This window comes from Numenius arquata, chromosome W (assembly GCF_964106895.1).
Source record: "Numenius arquata chromosome W, bNumArq3.hap1.1, whole genome shotgun sequence".
NCBI classification, from domain to species: domain Eukaryota; kingdom Metazoa; phylum Chordata; class Aves; order Charadriiformes; family Scolopacidae; genus Numenius; species Numenius arquata.
In genome coordinates, this window is record NC_133615.1 from 19,780,003 (window position 1) to 19,799,491 (window position 19,489).

General features: G+C 44.7%; 1 protein-coding gene across 1 annotated transcript in view; it reads right to left on the reverse strand.

Annotated features, from left to right (window-relative positions):
- Positions 1-3,822: 3,822 nt before the first annotated feature.
- Positions 3,823-19,489, reverse strand: part of LOC141476613 (transcription factor BTF3-like) — a 31,612-nt gene continuing 15,945 nt past the window's right edge. Inside the window, exons 5-6 of the mRNA XM_074165381.1 lie at positions 4,803-4,853; positions 3,823-4,270 (exon numbers count right to left, since the gene is read on the reverse strand). Coding sequence (XP_074021482.1) covers positions 4,224-4,270; positions 4,803-4,853 — 98 coding nt within the window. The 3' untranslated portion in view covers positions 3,823-4,223. The remainder of the gene's footprint in view (positions 4,271-4,802; positions 4,854-19,489) is intronic.

The following is a 19,489-nucleotide window of genomic DNA, read 5'->3' on the forward strand; positions in this document are numbered from 1 at the left end:
CCTGGTGTCCAGCCAAGGTCAACCCACCACAGCACTCCAGTAGTTTCCTGGGCTGCTTGCAGTTTGCTGTGCCGCTTTTCCAGCAGATATCTGGGTGGCTGAAGTCCCCTATCAGGATCAGGGCCTGCAAGAGTGATGCTTCCTGCAGTTCAAGAAAGAACTCTTCATCAACCTCCTCTCCTTGATTGGGAGGCCTGTAGTAGACACCAACCACAAAGTTTCCTTTGTTGGCTTAGTCTCTAATTTTCACCCATAAGCTCTCGACCTGCGCTTTGCTGTTCTTTAAAGACAGGTCTGTGCAATCAATCCTGGTTTTGGCATAGAGGACAACTCCCCCACCTCCTCTCCTTTCCTGTGTGAAACCAGCAGAGCCAGCTCATGCAGCCAAGGTTTGCCTTTAGCATATGTTTGGGACAACATTTGGATAAACAATCCCCATGCACATCTGCAGCATTTCATGCTCCAGTAATTCCTAACCAGGGATGATGATCTATAAGATTTTTTTGTGTGTTTTTTGCCGGTGGTAGAAGCTAGAGTAGCCTACAGGTCTCGGGATTCACTGAGTCATCTTCTTTCACCAGCATACAAAATTCAGACTTCCTTAGATGTGACCTCATGAACTGGTGTCTAGGCTGACCTCTGTCAGGAACAGTAGACTAGATGGATTATCATTCTGCTTTAGTGTGTCAGCCCTTTCACATTTGTAGAATAGATCCTCTACTCCCATTATATTTGCTCCTTATATTTAGCATTTTAATTATTTGTACCTTGAAAATTAAGCACTATTATTTGTTTCAAAAAATGAAATTGCTTTTATCTTTTCTTTTTCAATTATGTCCCGCCTCTGTAGCTCTATAGTCTCATTAGGAAATAAAGTATATTTGACAAACTATGTCAGCAGGCTGTAAATTAAATTCCCAGGGGTCTTGAGCCTTCAAAATATATCTATTAATGCACAAAAATGTACCAGTATATTTTCTAGGAGGATGTGGATCTTCTTGAAAATTTGTCATTTTATGTGAGCAGAAAAGCATAACACTTTTAACCAAAAGCCTTTTTGGAGACAATGGCAATGTTGTTATGCCTATCATCTTACCCAATATTAACGATAGTCATCATACCACAGGTACAGAGTAGCTAGGCAAGCTGCTTTTGTGGTGCATTTTTGGACACAACTGTTCTTTGAGCCCTTTAGATTATAATGCTTAAGATAAGCTAGGTGTATCTTAATGGCAACAAATGCAGGGTGCAGGGATTTAATAGGGTTTAGCCAGAGCTTGCCCATTTTTCAACTGTACTAGAAGCCTGGCTAAGCACTGTCACATCAGGCTTGCCTGCAGATTTCTGCGGTGGGTTGACCTTGGCTGGCTACCAGGTGTCCACCAAGCCACTCTCACTCCCCCTCCTCAACAGGACAGGGGGAGAAAATATGACAAAAGGCTCATGGGTTGAGATAAGGACAGGGAGAGCACTCAGCAATTACTGTCAGGGGCAAAACAGACTTGGCTTGGGGAAATTTAATTTATTGCCAATTAACAACAGAGTAGGATAATGAGAAATAAGAACAAATCTTAAAACACCCTCCCCCCAGCCCTCCCTTCTTCCCAGGCTCAGCTTCACTCCTGACTCTTCTACCTCCTCTCCCCAAGTGGCACAAGGGAGATGGGGAATGGGGGTTGAAGTCAGTTCCTAACGCTTTGTCTTGGTTTGGGCCGGACTGGCCACTGAGATGAATGACATGCTCTCCCCCACCTCTCTCTCTCCAAGGAGAGGAGAGAGAGAGATTTATGAGTTTAGAAGGAACCAAACTACTTTAATGAAAATAGTAATAATAAAATAAAAAGAAAATAATGAAATATATATACAAAACCAGTATCGAGCTCCCAGGATGAGGATCACATCAACAGCAGGCACTGGGGAAATCCCAGACTGGACTCAGTGATGGACGGGAACTGGACTCCAGCTCTGGAGCCAGGAAAAGGCAGATGAACAGACAGGGTCCTCCTCGGACGTCGGCCATTAAAGAAAGAGACCTGACCCTTTGATCCCTCAGCTTTTATACTGAGCATGGGGCAGATGGGATGGAATACCCTGTTGGTCAGGTTTGGGTCACCTGTCCTGTCCGTTCCTCCCTGCAGGTGGGACCCCTCTACGCTTTTCCACTTCCGACCCTCCAGTGGGGCAAATAACGAAATTAGCTGACCTTGGTTGTTATAGCAATAAGTATAAGCAAGAGCCTCTCTGCATACTGTTCCTTAGCACTAACTAGAAACACAGGTCTTATTACTCTGAGAATGAACAGTTTCCGCACAATATGCTGTTAATTTCAGAAAGTTAGAAGAGGCTTTGCAAATAAGTAAAATTACTGAACAGAAAGTTGGTTCTGTTCTACCTCAAACTAGGACACACTTTGTCTCTGCCGCTCCTTCCTCCTCACACTCTTCCCCTGCTCCAGCATGGGGTCCCACCCATGGGCTGCAGTTCTTCACAAACTGCTCCAGCCTGGGTCCCCCACGGGGTCACAGGTCCTGCCAGGAGCCTGCTCCAGCACAGGCTCTCCATGGGGTCACAGCCTCCTTCGAGGCACATCCACCTGCTTCACTGTGGACCTCCACAGGCTGCGGGGGGACAACCTGCTTCACCATTGTAAGGGACCGCTCATAATTTCTCCTAAACAAAGCAGCCCTAAGAGACTTTTAATGTCTCAAACACTTGAAGTACCAGGCCTTCTGCTCAAGGAACTGATAAGGCCAACACCTGCTTCTCTCTTGTGCTATTCATGGGAGAGACACTGGTGCCTTGAGGACCAGTTTTAAAGAAACAGAATAGCCCTGTTTTCTCTCCCGTGAAGGACGAGCTGTTCCTCTGGAAAGATGCTACGCCCAGCGGTGACCTTTGCCTCATTACCGAGAAATGCATATAAAGTTGACACCCTTGCATATGCTAATGAAGATTATCAAGACCATGCTAAACATATATGACTATAGCTCCCGTCTCCCCACTCAAATCATGCTACACGTCACCTGGAGGGGGGAGGGAGAAACCTGAGACAAAACTGCCCCTGGGAGTGGGGGAACATAAAAAGGGGGAAGACTTTCCCTGAAGAGAAGATTTATGACCTGGGAAGATTTTCTTCCCTAGGATACACAGAAGAGGGACCTTACAGCACCAAACCCCATTAGCTGGACTGGCAATGCTGGAACCAGGACCGGAGATCTCTTTATGTCTCTCCCTCCCAATCTCTTCTTCGATCTCTCCTTCTCCACCCCTTTGCTTCTTTTCTTTCTTTACTTCTTTCTTTTTTTTTCTTCTTTCTTTCTCTTTCCTTTCAAAGAAGTAACACAAGGCATACCATACCACTTGCCATAATTCATTGTATGTTATATTCTCACTCCTCTCTCCCAGCTGCTGTTGTGCAGCAGTTTCTACCCCTTCTTAAATGTTGTGACAGAGATGCTACCACCATCACTGATGGGCTCAGCTTTGGCCAACAGCAGGTCTGTCTTGGAGCTGGCTGGAACTGGCTGTCAGACTTGGGGGCAGCTTCTGGTGCCTTCTCACAGAAGCCACCCCTGCAGTGCCTCCCCCCCCCCCCCAACCTTGCCACACAAACTCCATATAACCATAAAGTAATTCTAGAATACAGGTCTATTTCTTAAATTCTATAGATTAAAGTGTCTTAGGAACACAGTGTATGTGCTCTGACCTGCAAACACTGGGAATTCACCAATTAAGTCTAAAATGCTCCATTATGCACCAAACATTTTTTTAGAAGCCAGTTTTCTAACACAGCAAAAGGAAGATGCTCTGCAGAAAAGCAAGACCTTTTATAATTGTTTAATAGTTATGGCCAATTTTTTTTCCTGCTTCTCTGACAAAACCACACCAGAATGTTTATTTTATATTTTTTATTGTATGCCAGAGTTCATTAAAGATGGGATTTGGCTTGTATACAAGTTACTCAAAAATTGTGTTTAGGCAGAGATTCATTAGCAATCTGACTTATTTCAAAGTGTAGGCTTGTTCAACCAGGCCACAAAAATAATATTTTGTATAAACAATAACTGAAAAAGAGCTGCAGGTTCAAGGAGTTTCCAAATATTACAAATCTTGAGATCTCATCAGGAAATAAAATGAAATCAAATAAAAGCGGTCACAATATAAAATAGCAGCTCCATGTAGTTTTTTCAATTTTTAAGTTTATTCAGAAAGTGTCACTAAGTTCAGTTTGCCTCATTCTTTGAAGCTTCATCAAAGTTTTCGACAAGGTCTAGAAAAAGAAAAATGGCGAAATTAAAGTTTGACCCACTTCTGCTTTGCCAATTCCTCCCCCCCCCCCCCAAGTTTTACTTCATATCAAGTACTTACAAGGCAAAAAAAAGAAGAAAATTCATCTAATAAAATACATACCAAATAACACTTAAGAGCTTCATGGTTCATTCTTCTTGTTTAAACAAATAAGTTTTAGATGGTTCATTATAAAGCACAATTCTAAGAGCATTTAACTTCACCATATCCACAACTGGGCAAAGTGATACTGATAAGGTAGTTTCTTACCACTCTTATTGAATATTAAATAATTATCTTAGCCATAGCTATTACTACTACACAGGACAAAAATGCTAGCTAAAACCAATGGTCACTCTAAGTCTCACATGGTGTCTGAAAACAATGCCCACAAAAATTCTATAACAATGAGTGTCAGGTCAATACTCTTACAGTCCTTGGCCCAATATTATGCTGCACATGTTATCTCTCAGCAAAATTCACTTCCTTTTCCTCCATTGCATGCTTGTTCTTACCTGGAACTTCATCATCACCAGCAGTAGCAAGTGGTGCTTTTCCATCCACAGCTGCAAGAGCAAGCAGTTCAAAAGCATCAGTCAAGCTCATCACCATAAGCATCTTGATTACAAAGCTCTTTAGCTCAAACTCTTTGACAATGTTTTCAAAAAACACAAAGCAAAACTGCAATGCTCTATCCAGTTCTGCTGAATAAACCTTTGTTACTGATAATGCTCAAACAGCCCAGCTGGAAAATGAGAATATGCATGTTAAACCAGTTTCATAGAATGGTTTGGGTTGGAAGGGACCTTAAAGATCATCTCATTCCAACACCCTGCCCTGGGCAGGGACACCTCCCACTAGACCAGGATGCTCAAAACCCCGTCCAACCTGGCCTTGAACACCTCCAGGGATGAGGCAGCCACAGCTTCTCTGGGAAACCTGGGCCAGTGTCTCACCACCCTCACAGCAAAGAATTTCTAATCTAAATTTTCCCTCTTTCAGTTTAAAACTGTTCCCCCTTGTCCTATGGCTCCCCTCCCTGATCAAGAGTCCTTCCCCAGCTTTCCTGGAGCCCGTTTAGGGACTGGAAGGGGCTCTAAGGTCTCCCTGGAGCCACCTCTTCTCCAGGCTGAACCCCCCCAACTCTCTCAGCCTGTCCTCACAGCAGAAGGGCTCTAGCACTTGGAGCATCTTCGTGGCCTCTGCTGGACTCATTCCAACAGGTCCATGTCCTTCTGATGTTGGGGGCACCAGAGCTGGACACAGTACTCCAGGTGGGGTCTCATGAGAGTGGAACAGAGGAGGAGAATCACCTCCCTTGCCCTGCTGGCCGTGCTGCTTTTGATGCAACATAGGATACTGATGGCTTTCTGGGCTGCCAGCGCACACTGCCGGCTCATGTTGAGCTTCTCATCCACCAACACCCCCAAGTCCTTCTCCTCAGGGCTGCTCTCCAGCCATTCTCTGCACAGCCTGCATTTGTGTACTGACCCCTGAGGAAAAGCCACTCGTCACTGGCTTCCACTTGGACATTAAGCTGTTGACCTTTGAGTGTGACAATTCAGCCAGTTCCTGATCTACCGAGTGGTCCATCCATCAAGTCCACGTCTCTCCAGTTCAGAGACCAGGATGTCATGCGGGACAGTGTCAAACGCTTTGCACAAGTCCAGGTAGATGATGTCATTTGCTAGTTTACTAGTCACCCTCTTGGTTCTAGATATATAGTGCCTTGCGTGGTAATCATTTTCAACTAAAAGCACAGAGACTGGTTTTACCAATTTCTCTTAAAAGCAGCTTGGTTTATTGACTACTCAGTGGTTCTTAAGGCTTACATATTTTACAACATTAGCGAGTTAGAAAGAAATCTTAGGATCTGATGATCTTAGGCCTTCAAGGAAAACTAAGGTGTAATTGTGAAACTGCAGGTAGACCCTCATGACTAGAGGCACTTCAAAGATATTATTGTTCCCTGGCAAAGTCAGAGGAATATGGAACTGGATGCACAATTTTATACTTAGGCGGCTGAGGTAACTACATGTCCTGATCCACATCTCTGCCGACTCAGTGATTTCTTAACAATTCCCATTATATTTCCCAGAGCTAGTGAGACTTAAGCATGTCCACTGTAGCAGACCAATGAGCATCTGTGAAAATCCAGCAGTATAATGCTAAGAATAGCTATCTCAGGTCCCTGGGTGCCTGTGCCACTACTTTTACTGCTATTCTTAGCTGTACTACCTAGAGAGTATGAGACAGCTTAGCCTATCACCTCCACTTTATCCTAAGCGATCCTTCTCAGTTTTCAAGAAAAGCACGAGGAAAGAGATGGGTTTATACTAGACTTCTGAAATTGCTATACCCTGATTTCTAGAGAACCAAAATAGATGAATGCATAAACTTTGTTCTGAAAGGGCTTGGGACAAGGTCACCACTAGCCCTCCTTTTGTGTTTTTTTTTTTAACAGCAGAAAATTGTTACAGCTTGAGTGCATCTTAGTGACAAATACAACACTTTAAAAGCAAACCACGTTATTTCCTCCTAAATTGTCTGCATTCTCTCTCATTCCCAAGACCAGACTAAGTTTTCTTTAGCACTTGCAAATGCAATCATCACAGAGACTTCACTCTGATGTCAGACATCCAAATCAGAAAATGCTGAATGGAAAGATTTGTACAACTACTCTGGCATCCACCCAAAGTGGAAAGAAATAGCTGTTTACCGGGTCATACAGAGAAAGCACTTTAAATGAGTTTCCCTAATATCAAAACTGTGCAATTTAGCATATCCAGAATATACTCACTTTGTTATAAGAAGAGAGATCTTAAGGGATCATTTTAAATGTGGAAAGTGTAAAAGTGTCACAAGGAAGCCACACAGGTGACACTAGGAAGGAGGGACCTGAGCTCCATGGGGAAAGCAGCAGTTTACCTCACCTCCTGAAGACTACTTCTAGCAGGATTTCTTTTTCAGTGGGAAGTTGACAGAAGGGAAGCATCATCAGCTTTACGAATGGAAATAGAGGCTATCTTTGCTGGCAGCAAAGCACAGAAAGAAAAAACATAACAATCAAGTTCATAACTACCAAAAGAAGTAGGAAGTTGTAGGAAAGTAACGGAAGATTGGCGAGGAGGACTGTAAATACGCTCAAGTGACTCGCATGTGGGGTGCTGGAAAACACATCTATCACACTAATTGTTGCTTAGTCTTATGTGCTCAACAAGTAGAACATCTGCACTTAGATAACGTAGTCCTGGGATGGACTCAGGGGCACCTTATTGAACATGCCCGAGATTCCTGCCCTGCTGTTAAAGATATCAAAGCACAGCGGAAAACTCTGCCTGCCTGAATCCTTGAAATACAGGCCCAAACAGCAAGTGGGAGCTCTCTCGCTCTCGCACTCCCTTGCTAACAAGGACTCTCTTGCTAATAAGGTCTCTCTTGCTTTGGAGTGCTTTGTCCCCTGCTTGCCTGCCTCTGCCCAGGTGCTGCTTCAGAGATTCCCCGATCCATGAGGTATCGAGATTAAATTTGTTCTTTGCCCTTAATCCATGGTTTTGTGGTTGTTCCTGCATCCTGCCTGCATCACTCACACATTTGGCGTAGTTGGCAGCTCCAGGAACACCCATGCCACGGCTGATAAAAAAGTTGGAGACTGGGGAGGCCATTACGGTGACTTCCCCTATTCCGGGATGTCCCAGTACTGAGCACTGGACCCCCGTGGCCGCTTTCCTGGCTAAATTGGCTCTGCTGGAGGCATGGCCTGAAATAGATGATGGGGCGGTGATTACCCCCCAGAGCATTGAAATGGCTATGCATGGGTTGCTGTGGAAAGCAGCGTCGGATTCTTCTCGGAAATTAGCGGGTAGATTGGGATGGCTGTTAGCTACCGGACTAAGAGCTCTTGACCGTGAAGTTGCTGCATTGCGTAATAAAGTGAGAGAATTGGAAAACAGGAGTTTACAAGATGCAAAGGTGATTGCACAAGAAATAATTATGGTTCAAGCAGAGCGGTGCTATGAGATGCAAGATAATGTAGACTGGTTGGTAGCGTGTATTGTTAATAAACAAAGGGACAAATATGGGAAAAGTAAGCTTTCGATTTCCCAAGTTCGTGCTCTCACTACAAAACGGTCATGGGATCCCGAGGAATGGGATGAAAATATTTGGAGTGATTCAGACTCTGAGACTGAGTTTGAATTTGATCTGGGCTTAAAAAGCACTGAGGTGGTCGAAGCACGACCCCTCCAACAAATGAGGGGGGAGCAGGAACGAGCAGACAGAGGAGTGCAGATCACTGGTACTTACACTCTGAAAGAGTAAAGGGAATTTTTAGAGATCTGTCAGCAAAAGAGTGGGGGAGGCATACTGTCATGGAGTTTGCGAGCATCGTACAGTGGAGCTGCTTCTATCCATTTATCAGTGAGTGAAAAAGATTTTCTAAGCCCTAGAGCCATTGATGATCAGACAGAACAAGGACATGCTCAGCTGCAAAATGTCAGAGGTCCTGACAGGCGAGACATTATTGCCCCGATGTCGTATCAGTGGTTGTGCGCAGCAGTTTTAGCAGCATATACAGAACCTGTTGAATTAGTGTCGTCCCTTGGAAACTGGTGTATAATGGAGGAAGGTATTAATTTGGTGCAGCAGATGAGGACGGCTCTTGTGTCGGTTACAGGATCCAATCTGGACAGTGTAACAGTGACAAAAAGTATCAAAATGCAGTTTTTGAGAGGAGCACCTGCCTCACTAAACCCCATGATTATACCAGCAGTGACAAATGCTGTGGGTAATGTAGGCGCCCTAGCAAATACCTTGAGGGAAACTGGGGCTGTGATTTTGGGACCCTCTGTGCGGGTGGTGAATAAAGGAGAGGCGGCAAAATGGAAAGGAGTTACAGCATGGGTGACAAGGAAACAAAGGTGGAATGATTTTGTACAAGCCGGTATCCCAAAACCAGGAATAGATGGGATCACAACATCAGAAATGCTTCCCTGATGGCAAAAGTTAGTGTTTACGCAAAAAAGCCGACCACCCACAGCCCCACCACCAACTCCACATCCCCCCTCCACCCCGCCTGGCACCTCAGTGCAAGATGTTGCCCGGCAACAAAAGCAATATACTTTACAAGTATTGCCTCGGGGATACAAACTCAGTCCCTCCATTTGCCACCTAATGATAGCAGCTGATTCAGCAGAGTGGTTGGGTACTGTTACTGTTTACCATCCTATTGATGATCTATTGATTATGGCAGTCACAACAAGAAAGTGAAGCAGCTGCGGAATTGCTAAAAGTGCATTTGCAGGACTGAGGTTGGGCAATTAATCCAAAGAAGATACAGGGCCCTAGTACTACTGCACAATTTTTGGGAATAGTTTGGCATGGACAAATTAGAAAAATACCAGATCAGGTACAGCAAACAGGTGCAGCAAATCAGGTACAGCGATTTCCTGTACCAATCACAGTAAACCAGTTACAGACTTTTTGGGGACTTTTAGGGTATTGGAGAACTTTTATCCCACATTTGGTCATATTAATATGCCTTTGGCAGAAATTAACTAGGAAGAAAGTTGTCTGGCAGGGGACCAAGCAACAACAAGAAGCCTTTGATGCCTGCAAAAATGCTTTGATTGAGCATGCACAATTATACACTCCTAAGCAAGGATATTCATTTGAATTAGTAACAATTCCAGACAATATAGTCTCAGGATTGTGGCAGATGACTAGGATGAAAAATCAGAAAGAACCTGTAGGGTTTTGGTCCAAGGCATTACAAGGTTCCCCTATACATCATAACTCCTCTTATTTTACATCCTTTATTAATATCAGTTTCTTGAGGTTTTGTATTTCAGGTGTCTTTGACAAATACCTGTGCCTTATCTAGAGGAGATAGCATTGGAACGGTGTTATTGATGTCGCAAACCCAATATTGAATTGAAGTTCAATCTGAAAAAGCACAAGCCATAGCTCTACAATCTGTGTGGGCAATTACCCCACGTCAGGCTATCAAACCCAGAGTAATATTAGCTGAAGGAGCTGGAGCAGCACGTATGTTTCACTGGAAGGAGATGTCACTGCTGTTTTCCTTCTCTATCACAGCTTGGCTCCTCGTGCTTTGTAGTCTAGTGCTACATGCACCTGCCCTGGATACATCTCTACAAAATCAACATGGAAACACTTAATTTGGTTAGCCTCTACTGCAACTAACTCCTCTGCCCTTTATATTAAGGGAAGATTAACAGCTGCAGATCTTTAGACAACTTGTTTCAGTGGTGCATCAACCCCAGCAGCTGTATTACAAAATTAAACTGTGCTAAGTGACTTTGATATTAATGTCTCATTGCTGTCTTTCAAACGTGCTGTTCTGATGTTGTGTTTGATTCTGATCCATACTGTGATTGAATGGATGACTTCTTTACCTAAATTCCTTGGGCATTTTGTACTGGGTTCTGTTGCTAATTATACTTTGAATTTTACCTTGGGAATGTTTACTTCGCCCTTTACTGCTCAAGCTAAATGGTCATCATCAGAGACAGGGGATGCAGCCCCTTTAGACAGCGTGAATAACAGTTACTTTCTTAAAATCATCATTTTAGTGTCGATATTCCTGAATGGGCTGCAAGGGTGGTTTCTCTTTAAATCTCAGCACGGAAATATGATATGCACTGACACTGACCCTACTCAGACTCCATCCGCACTGGTACAAGTTGCCCCGGTGACCAGAAGGAAAAGGAGGAGGTCAGCTCAGCCCTCTGTCCCTTGTGACAAAGACCAAGTAAAGCCAGACAGCAGGGGAGAGGACTCTTCTGAAGAAGATGCAGGAGAGGGTCCTTCTAAAGCCGATAAGGGAGAGGCTCCTGTGCCAGCAAGGGAGGAGGACTCAGATACAGAGATAATCATTAAATTCTTCTCTATGAAGGATTTGCGAAATATAAGAAAGGATTTTAGCCGTAATGATGGTGAGACACTTGTCTCCTGGTTGCTCCGATGCTGGAATAATGGAGCTGGTTGCATGGAATTAGACGGTGCAGAAGCTAGGCAGTTAGGAAACCTGTCCAAAGAGGCCGGTATAGATAAAGCTCTTGGGGAATAGTCACAGACTCTCAGTCTCTGGAGGTGACTCATATCAGCTGTAAAGGACAGATACCCCTTTAAGGATGATATTGAATGCTGCCCAAGTAAATGGACCAACGTAGAGAAAGGTATTAAGTACCTGAGAGAAATGGCTGTGAAAGAGGTGATTTACGGTGACTGAGATAAAACTGTAAATCCTGATGAAACGCCATGCAGACAACCTATGTTGTGGAAGTTTGCACGGAGTGCACCATCAGTGTATTCCCACGCTTTGTCGGTACTGATCTGGGCAGGAGTTGATGATGACTCATTAACTGTAAGTGAAGTGGCTAGCAGAATGCGACAGTATGAAGACAGTCTCTCTCATCCCCTAACTGTAGCAGCTGTAGAAAAATTGACTGATAAAACTGAGAAAATGATTGAGAAAAATGAGAAACTGTTTGATAAACTGTCTAGGATGGAGGAAAGATCCTATTCTTCCCTTCCATGGGCCAATGCTGCAGCCATCAGGAGAAGATGCCCTCCTATGAGACCGACTCAGAGGAAACAGAAAATATCTTGTGGTTTTGCCTCTGTGACTATGGAGAGGACATGAGGAAGTGGGATAAAAAACCTACCTCGGCCCTGCAGGCACGAGTGAGTCACAAGGTAAAGCAGATAGAAGACAGAATTATTTCAGGAGGACTGCTGCTCCAGTCTGTAGGGGGCGGTTCTCCGGTCCAGGTAGAAACTCATCTGCCAATTATAGACATTAGAGGTGCCCTGCCTCCAGCCAGGAGGAGGAGAGGGATATCCGAGTTTATTGGACTGTGTGGATTCGATGGCCTGGCACATTAGAGCCACAAAAGTATAGAGCTCTGGTGGACACAGGTGTACAGTGCACCCGATTGCCATCGAATCATAAAGGGACAGAATCTGTTACTATTTCTGGTGTGAATCCTGTCGGTGGATCTCAAGAACTGACTGTACTGGAGGCCAAAGTGAGCCTAACTGGGAATGAATGGGAGAAACACTCCATTATCACTGGCCCAGATGCTCCGTGCATCCTCGGCATAGACTTTCTCAAGAGAGGGTATTTCAAAGACCCAAAAGGGTATCGATGGGCTTTTGGTATAGCAGCTGTAGAGACTGAGGACGTTACACAGCTGTCTACCTTAACCGGTCTTTCAGATGACCCTTCTGTGGTGGGACTGCTGAGGGTTAAAGAACAGCAGGTCCCAATTGCTACTGCCACAGTGCATTGGCGACAGTGTTGCACTAACCGAGACTCCCTGATTCCCATCCAGAATGTGATTCGTTGGCTGGAGACCCAAGGAGTGATCAGCAAGACTCACTCACCCTTTAACAGCTCTATACGGCCAGTGCCAAAGTCTGATGGAGACTGGCGTCTAACAGTAGACTATCGTGGCCTGAATGAAGTCACACCACCACTGAGTGCTGCTATGCCAGACATGCTAGAACTGCAGTATGAACTGGAGTCAAAGGCAGCCAAGTGGTATGCTACAATTGACATTGCTAATGCCTTTTTCTCTATTCCTTTAGCAGCAGAGTGCAGGCCACAGTTTGCTTTCACCTGGAGGGATGTCCAGTACACCTGGAATCGACTGCCCCAGGGGTGGAAGCACAGCCCTACTATTTGCCATGGACTGATCCAGACTGCACTGGAGAAAGGTGGAGCTCCAGAACACCTGCAGTACATTGATGACATCATTGTGTGGGGTAATACAGCAGAAGAAGTTTTCAAGAAAGGTAAGGAAATAATTGAGATTCTTCTGAAAGCAGGTTTTGTTGTAAAAAGAGGTAAGGTCAAGGGACCTGCACGAGAGATCCGGTTCTTAGGAATTAAGTGGCAAGATGGTTGTCACCAGATCCCAATGGATGTGATTAACAAAATAACAGCTATGTCCCCACCTATTAACAAAAAAGAAACACAAGCCTTTCTTAGGCGTTGTGGGTTTCTGGAGAATGCATATTCCAGGTTATAGTCAGATTGTGAAACCTCTCTATGAAGTGACTCGAAAGAAAAATGAGTTTACGTGGGGTCCTGAGCAACGACAAGCCTTTGAGCAAATTAAACGAGATTTTGCATGCAGTAGCACTTGGACCGGTCCAAAGAAGACAAGACATTAAAAATGTGCTCTATACTGCAGCCAGAGACAATGGCCCTACCTGGAACCTCTGGCAAAAAGCACCAGGGGAAACTCAAGGTCGACCCCTAGGATTTTGGAGTCAGTGATACAAAGGATCTGAAGCCAACTATACTCCAACTGAGAAAGAAATATTGACAGCATATGAAGGAGTAAGAGCTGCTTCAGAGGTAATTGGTACTGAAGCACAGCTTCTCTTAGCACCCCGATTACCAGTGTTGGGCTGGATTTTCAAGGGTAAAGTTCCTTCTACACATCATGCCACCGATGCTACCTGGAGTAAGTGGGTTGCCTTAATCACACAGCGAGCTCGAATAGGAAACCCAAATCGTCCAGGAATTGTAGAAGTGATCACAAACTGGCCCTAAAGCAAAGATTCTGGAATGCCACCAGAGGAGGTGGTGACTCATGCTGAGGAAGCCCCACCGAATAATGAACTCTCAGATAATGAGAAACAGTATGCTTTGTTCACTGATGGATCTTGTCGTATTCTAGGAAAGCATCGAAGGTGGAAAGCTGCTGTGTGGAGTCCTACACGACGAGTTGCAGAAGCTACTGAAGGAGAAGGTGAATCGAGTCAATTTGCAGAGGTAAAAGCTGGCCCTAGACATTGCTGAACGAGAAAAGTGGCCAATACTCTATACTGACTCATGGATGGTGGCAAATGCTCTGTGGGGATGGTTAAAGCAGTGGAAGCAGAGCAACTGGCAGCGCAGAGGTAAACCCATCTGGGCTGCTGAATTGTGGCAAAATATTGCCGAACGGCTAGAGAAACTAGTCGTAAAGGTACGTCACGTAGATGCTCATGTACCCATGAGTTGAGCCACTGAGGAACATCAAAACAATCAGCAAGTGGACCAGGCTGCTAAGATTTTCCAGACAGATTTGGACTGGGAACACAAAGGTGAAATATTTTTAGCTCGATGGGCCCATGACACTTCAGGTCATCAAGGAAGGGATGCAACATACAAATGGGCCCATGACCGAGGGGTGGATTTAACCATGGACGCTATTGCGCAGGTTATCCATGATTGTGAAACATGCGCCGAAATCAAGCAAGCTAAAAGGATAAAACCTTTGTGGTATGGGGGACAATGGTTGAAATATAAGTACGGAGAGGCTTGGCAAACAGACTACATCACACTCCCTCAAACACGCCAGGGTAAGCGTTACGTGCTTACAATGGTGGAAGGAAGCACCGGATGGTTGGAAACCTATGCCCTACCCCATGCCACTGCCCGGAATACCATCCTGGGCCTTGAAAGGCAAGTCTTGTGGCGACATGGCACTCCAGAAAGAATTCAGTCTGACAATGGAACTCATTTCAAAAACAATCTTATAAGTACTTGGGCAAAAGAACATGGCATCGAGTGGGTATATCATATCCCCTATCATGCACCAGCTTCTGGCAAAATTGAGAGATACAATGGATTATTGAAAACCACCCTGAAAGCAATGGGGGGTGGAACCTTTAAAAACTGGGACAAGCATTTAGCACAAGCTACCTGGTTAGTTAACACCAGGGAATCCATCAATCGAGCTGGTCCTGCTCAATCAGACCTTTTACATATCGTAGAAGGGGATAAAGTCCCTGTGGTGCATTAAAGAAATATGCTGGGGAAAACTGTTTGGGTTTTTCCTACTTCAGGCAAAGGTAAACCCATTCATGGGACTGTTTTTGCCCAAGGACCTGGATGTACTTGGTGGGTGATGCTGGAGAATGGAGAAATTCAATGTGTATCTCAAGGAAATTTAACCCTTGGTGAGAATACTCAATTCTGAGCTGTATGATGTTAATTGTTATATAATACTAATGTTATTCAATAAGTGTTTTTCAGGATAAATAATGGTGATGAAACCTTAGCTAGCTTCATCAAGTGATGACCAGCAAACTCTTCAAGATGGACATGCTACCTGTGGATATGGACTACAATGAATTTCATATCATCTTTTCTGCCCTGAGTCTGCTATGATAGACGAAAACCTGCAATTATGAACTAAATGAACTCAATGAACTTTTGTGTATAAGGGACATATTTATATATATATTTGATGGATATGATTCAGAAAACGAACGGTTACAGGTTGTTAGTGCGGATGTATTACAGTCTGGGAAAGTACAAAAGCTCGGGGCCCCAGCATTCCAAGATAAAGAAATGGCCTTGTGTATAAGATAGCGGGAACAGCTGCATGTTAAGGAGGTGCTGAGGAGGAACCTAACTGTCTGGGAAAGGTGTCCATCTGGTCAGGACAGGGGAGGAGATTTTTGATAATGAGTTCTTAGAAATAATTAGAATAGTAACGCCTTTAATGATAATAACCTTAATGAATATGTATGCTTTTCACCATAAATGGATGCTTGCTTCACAAACCGGTGTGCAAGTTTGGCGGAGAAATCCCCCTTGCACCCAGCGCTGCAATAAACATACCTGCTTTATAACTCTCTGCGAGTTGTAAGGTTTGTTTCCGCGCGTCAATTTGGCACCCCAGATGGGACCCCCTCTGTCCGTCTGCGGGACCTGCTGAGGACGGGACTCCTCTGGGCGCCCCCGAGATTTCTCGGAAGGACTCCCCAACTCATCCAGATCACCGTGGGGACAGACAAGGACCATCTCCTGCGGACCAGGTATGTTTTAGGGTTTCATAGGGGGGGGACCTGTAAGCCGTGAGGAGACGTCCTACGCGTGGTAAAGAGTCGGTGTACTTGCCCCGGGGTATGCTCAAGCTTGGGCTAATGGTGTGGGATCCCTGGGTTTTGGGTTTTGTGTTAGTGTGTGGAATTGTAATATTGTTGATTATTTGTTGTATTTGTCATAAGGTACCCCTACCGTGTTATTGTCTGTAATTGTTGTATGAGTGAACTGAGTGATTGAGACGCGGCATAGCTGCGGAGCGAGTGTGGAGTTCCGATCCACGGTTCCGTGTTCTCCGCGAGGAGAGCGGCCGGAGACGAACGAAGCGTATGACAGACTGTACAGAAGCATTGTGTGAATCTAATATTGAGAATATTAAGTGGCAGTGTCTTGGACATTTGGATAACGTTTGTGATCCTATTTTTGTCTTAAAGTGCTTTGCTTGTAATACGGAGGTTCGGGTAGATCAGGAGGACGATTTTTGGTGTCCACAGTGTGGTAGCTGGACTGAGTGGGAAAAGATCGAGCGGGCGGGAGAGTTGAAACAAGTAATCTGTGGAGACATAGCCTACCCCTGGAGGTAAAGGTAACGGCAGCGGCAGCGGGGGGGGTAACACCTAAGTGACACACGGAGATCAGGATCGCCTCTGAACTAAGGGGGTAAGGGGAACATAAAATGGGCAATAATCAAGGAAGTGAGATACTGAAAAGGAGTCCCCTAGGGTGTATTTTAGCACACTGGAAGGAGATCGGGGGCTCACCAGGTGGCAGCGTGAACAAGAAAACCTTAATTAAATATTGTAATCAGTGGTGGCCCCTTTACAAATTAGATGATCAAGAGAAATGGCCCCTTAACGGGACTCTTAATTACAATACTATATTACAATTAATGCTGTTCCTTAGAAGGGAAGGAAAGTGGGATGAAGTCATATATGCGGATATGTTTTTCACCCTTTGGAACCACCCAGAGCACCAACGGGACTGCGGGCTATTACCTCCACAAGACCCGATGGTACTAGCCTTAGAGAAAGAAAGACGAGGAGAAATGAAAGGTAATATAAAAAGATGTTGTTCAGCCTGTAGTATAGGGCAGAGATGCACAAAGCCTGAAAAGATTCGGGATCCTAAAGAAGACGATTTTCTTGACACTTACTTACCACCGGTTAGGGGAATAGAAGACCGTTGGGAGGGGGTAAAGGTTCCTCAAGAAGATAGGGAAACTGAGGCTGATTCCAAAACTGAATCCAAAACCCCACCTGACAGCCCTGTATCGTCCCGCACTCGGAAAAGAACAGAGCAAACAGCGATTCAAGCACCCTTAAGGGAAGCCGTGGGTCCGGACGGACTACCTGTAATGATAAAAGTCCCTTTTTCCTCATTTGATTTAGAAACCTGGAAAAGCGTGGCAAAGAACTATCGGAATGATCCCGTAGGGGTTACTAGACATTTTCAGTTTCTGGTAAAGCAGCACAATCCTGACTGGAGTGATATCCAGTTATTATTAGATCACCTAACAGAAACTGAGAAACAACTGGTTTTAAAAACTGCTCACAATATAGCCACGGACCAACTGAAAGATTCAGGAAGGGACATTAAAGAACACTTCCCTTTGCAGAACCCTCACTGGAACCCAAACAGGACCACTCACTCAGAGGCGCTAGAAACTTACAGGGATTGGATTATAACAGGGATGGAGAGGGCTATCCCGAAAGCCATTAACTGGTCAATGCTGTATGCTGTAAGACAAGGGCCGAAGGAGAGTCCCTCGGAGTTTCTAGATAAATTACGAGATGCAATGAGACGCTACACCCCCTTGGACCCGGGATCAGAGATAGGAATCCAGCAGTTAGTGTCTCTCTTTTTAGGGCAGTCTGCCAATGATATCCGGAGGAAGCTGCAAAAACTGAGAACAACCGACAGCAGGAATCTAGAGACTCTGTTAGATGAGGCATGGAGAGTGTTTAACAACCGGGAAGAGGAGGATAAGAAAAGGGACAGACGGGCACTGGTGGTAGCAATAAATGGGAGGGGGGAAACGAAAGCAGGGAATTTTAGGAAACCATTAGGAAGAGATCAATGTGCATGGTGTAAGCAGAGAGGACACTGGAAGAATGAGTGCCCAAAAAGACGAAAAGAAAAAATTCAAGCCCATTATAAAGATGATTGACGGGGACCGGGGGAATCTACCCTAGCGGATCCGCTGGTTACCCTAAGGCTAGGGAAAAAGCAACAAGAAATAGAATTTTTGGTGGATACAGGAGCAACGTATTCGGTTTTAAATCAAGCTCTGACCCCGATTGATACTGATTTTATAACAGTAACAGGAGCCACTGGCCAAAGTGAAAAGGCATATTTTCTTAAACCTCTTAAGTTCAAATTGGGAAAACAATTAGGGATACACAAATTTTTATATCTGCCAAATTCACCGAAACCCCTGTTAGGGCGAGATTTATTAGAGCAATTGGGAGCAGAAATTAAATTCAAAAAAGGGAAAATGGAACTCCGGATAAGGGAAGATCAATTAATTGAAATACTAAGTTTGGCCCTAATAGGAACTCCCATTTCTACAGGAATGCCTGAGGAGATTAAAGCCCAAATTTATCCGGGGGTATGGGCCTCGGGAGTGCCGGGGAGAGCAAAAAATGCTTCCCCAATAGTGATAAAGCCTCAACAAGGAGCACGACCGGTGAGAGTTAAACAGTATCCCCTTAGAATAGAGGACAGGGAGGGGATCCGACCAACTATAGATCGGTTTATTGAGTATGGGCTGCTGAAAGAATGTGAATCAGAGTATAACACTCCAATATTGCCTGTTAAGAAGCTGGATGGTAGCTATCGCATAGTGCAGGACCTCAGAGCTATCAACAGAATTGTTGAGGATTTACATCCGGTAGTGGCAAATCCATACACTCTTCTAACTAAACTGGTACCTGAATTGGCATGGTTTACCGTTTTGGACCTAAAGGATGCCTTTTTCTGCGTGCCTTTGAGCCCAGAGAGCCAGCTTTTATTTGCATTCGAATGGGAAAACCCAGAATCTGGGAGGAAAACACAGCTTACATGGACTGTGCTGCCACAGGGCTTCAAAAATAGCCCGACACTTTTTGGAAATCAGCTAGCTAAAGACTTGGAACAGTGGAAACGCCCGCTTGGGTCAGGAGTGGTTTTGCAGTATGTGGACGATATATTACTCGCCACTGACACCAGAGAAACATGCATAAAATGGACTGTGAGCCTGTTAAATTTCCTTGGACTTAATGGCTATAAAGTTTCTTCACAGAAAGCACAGATAGCCCAGCAGCAAGTGACCTATCTGGGATATGAAATAACCGCAGGCCAACGGACACTGGG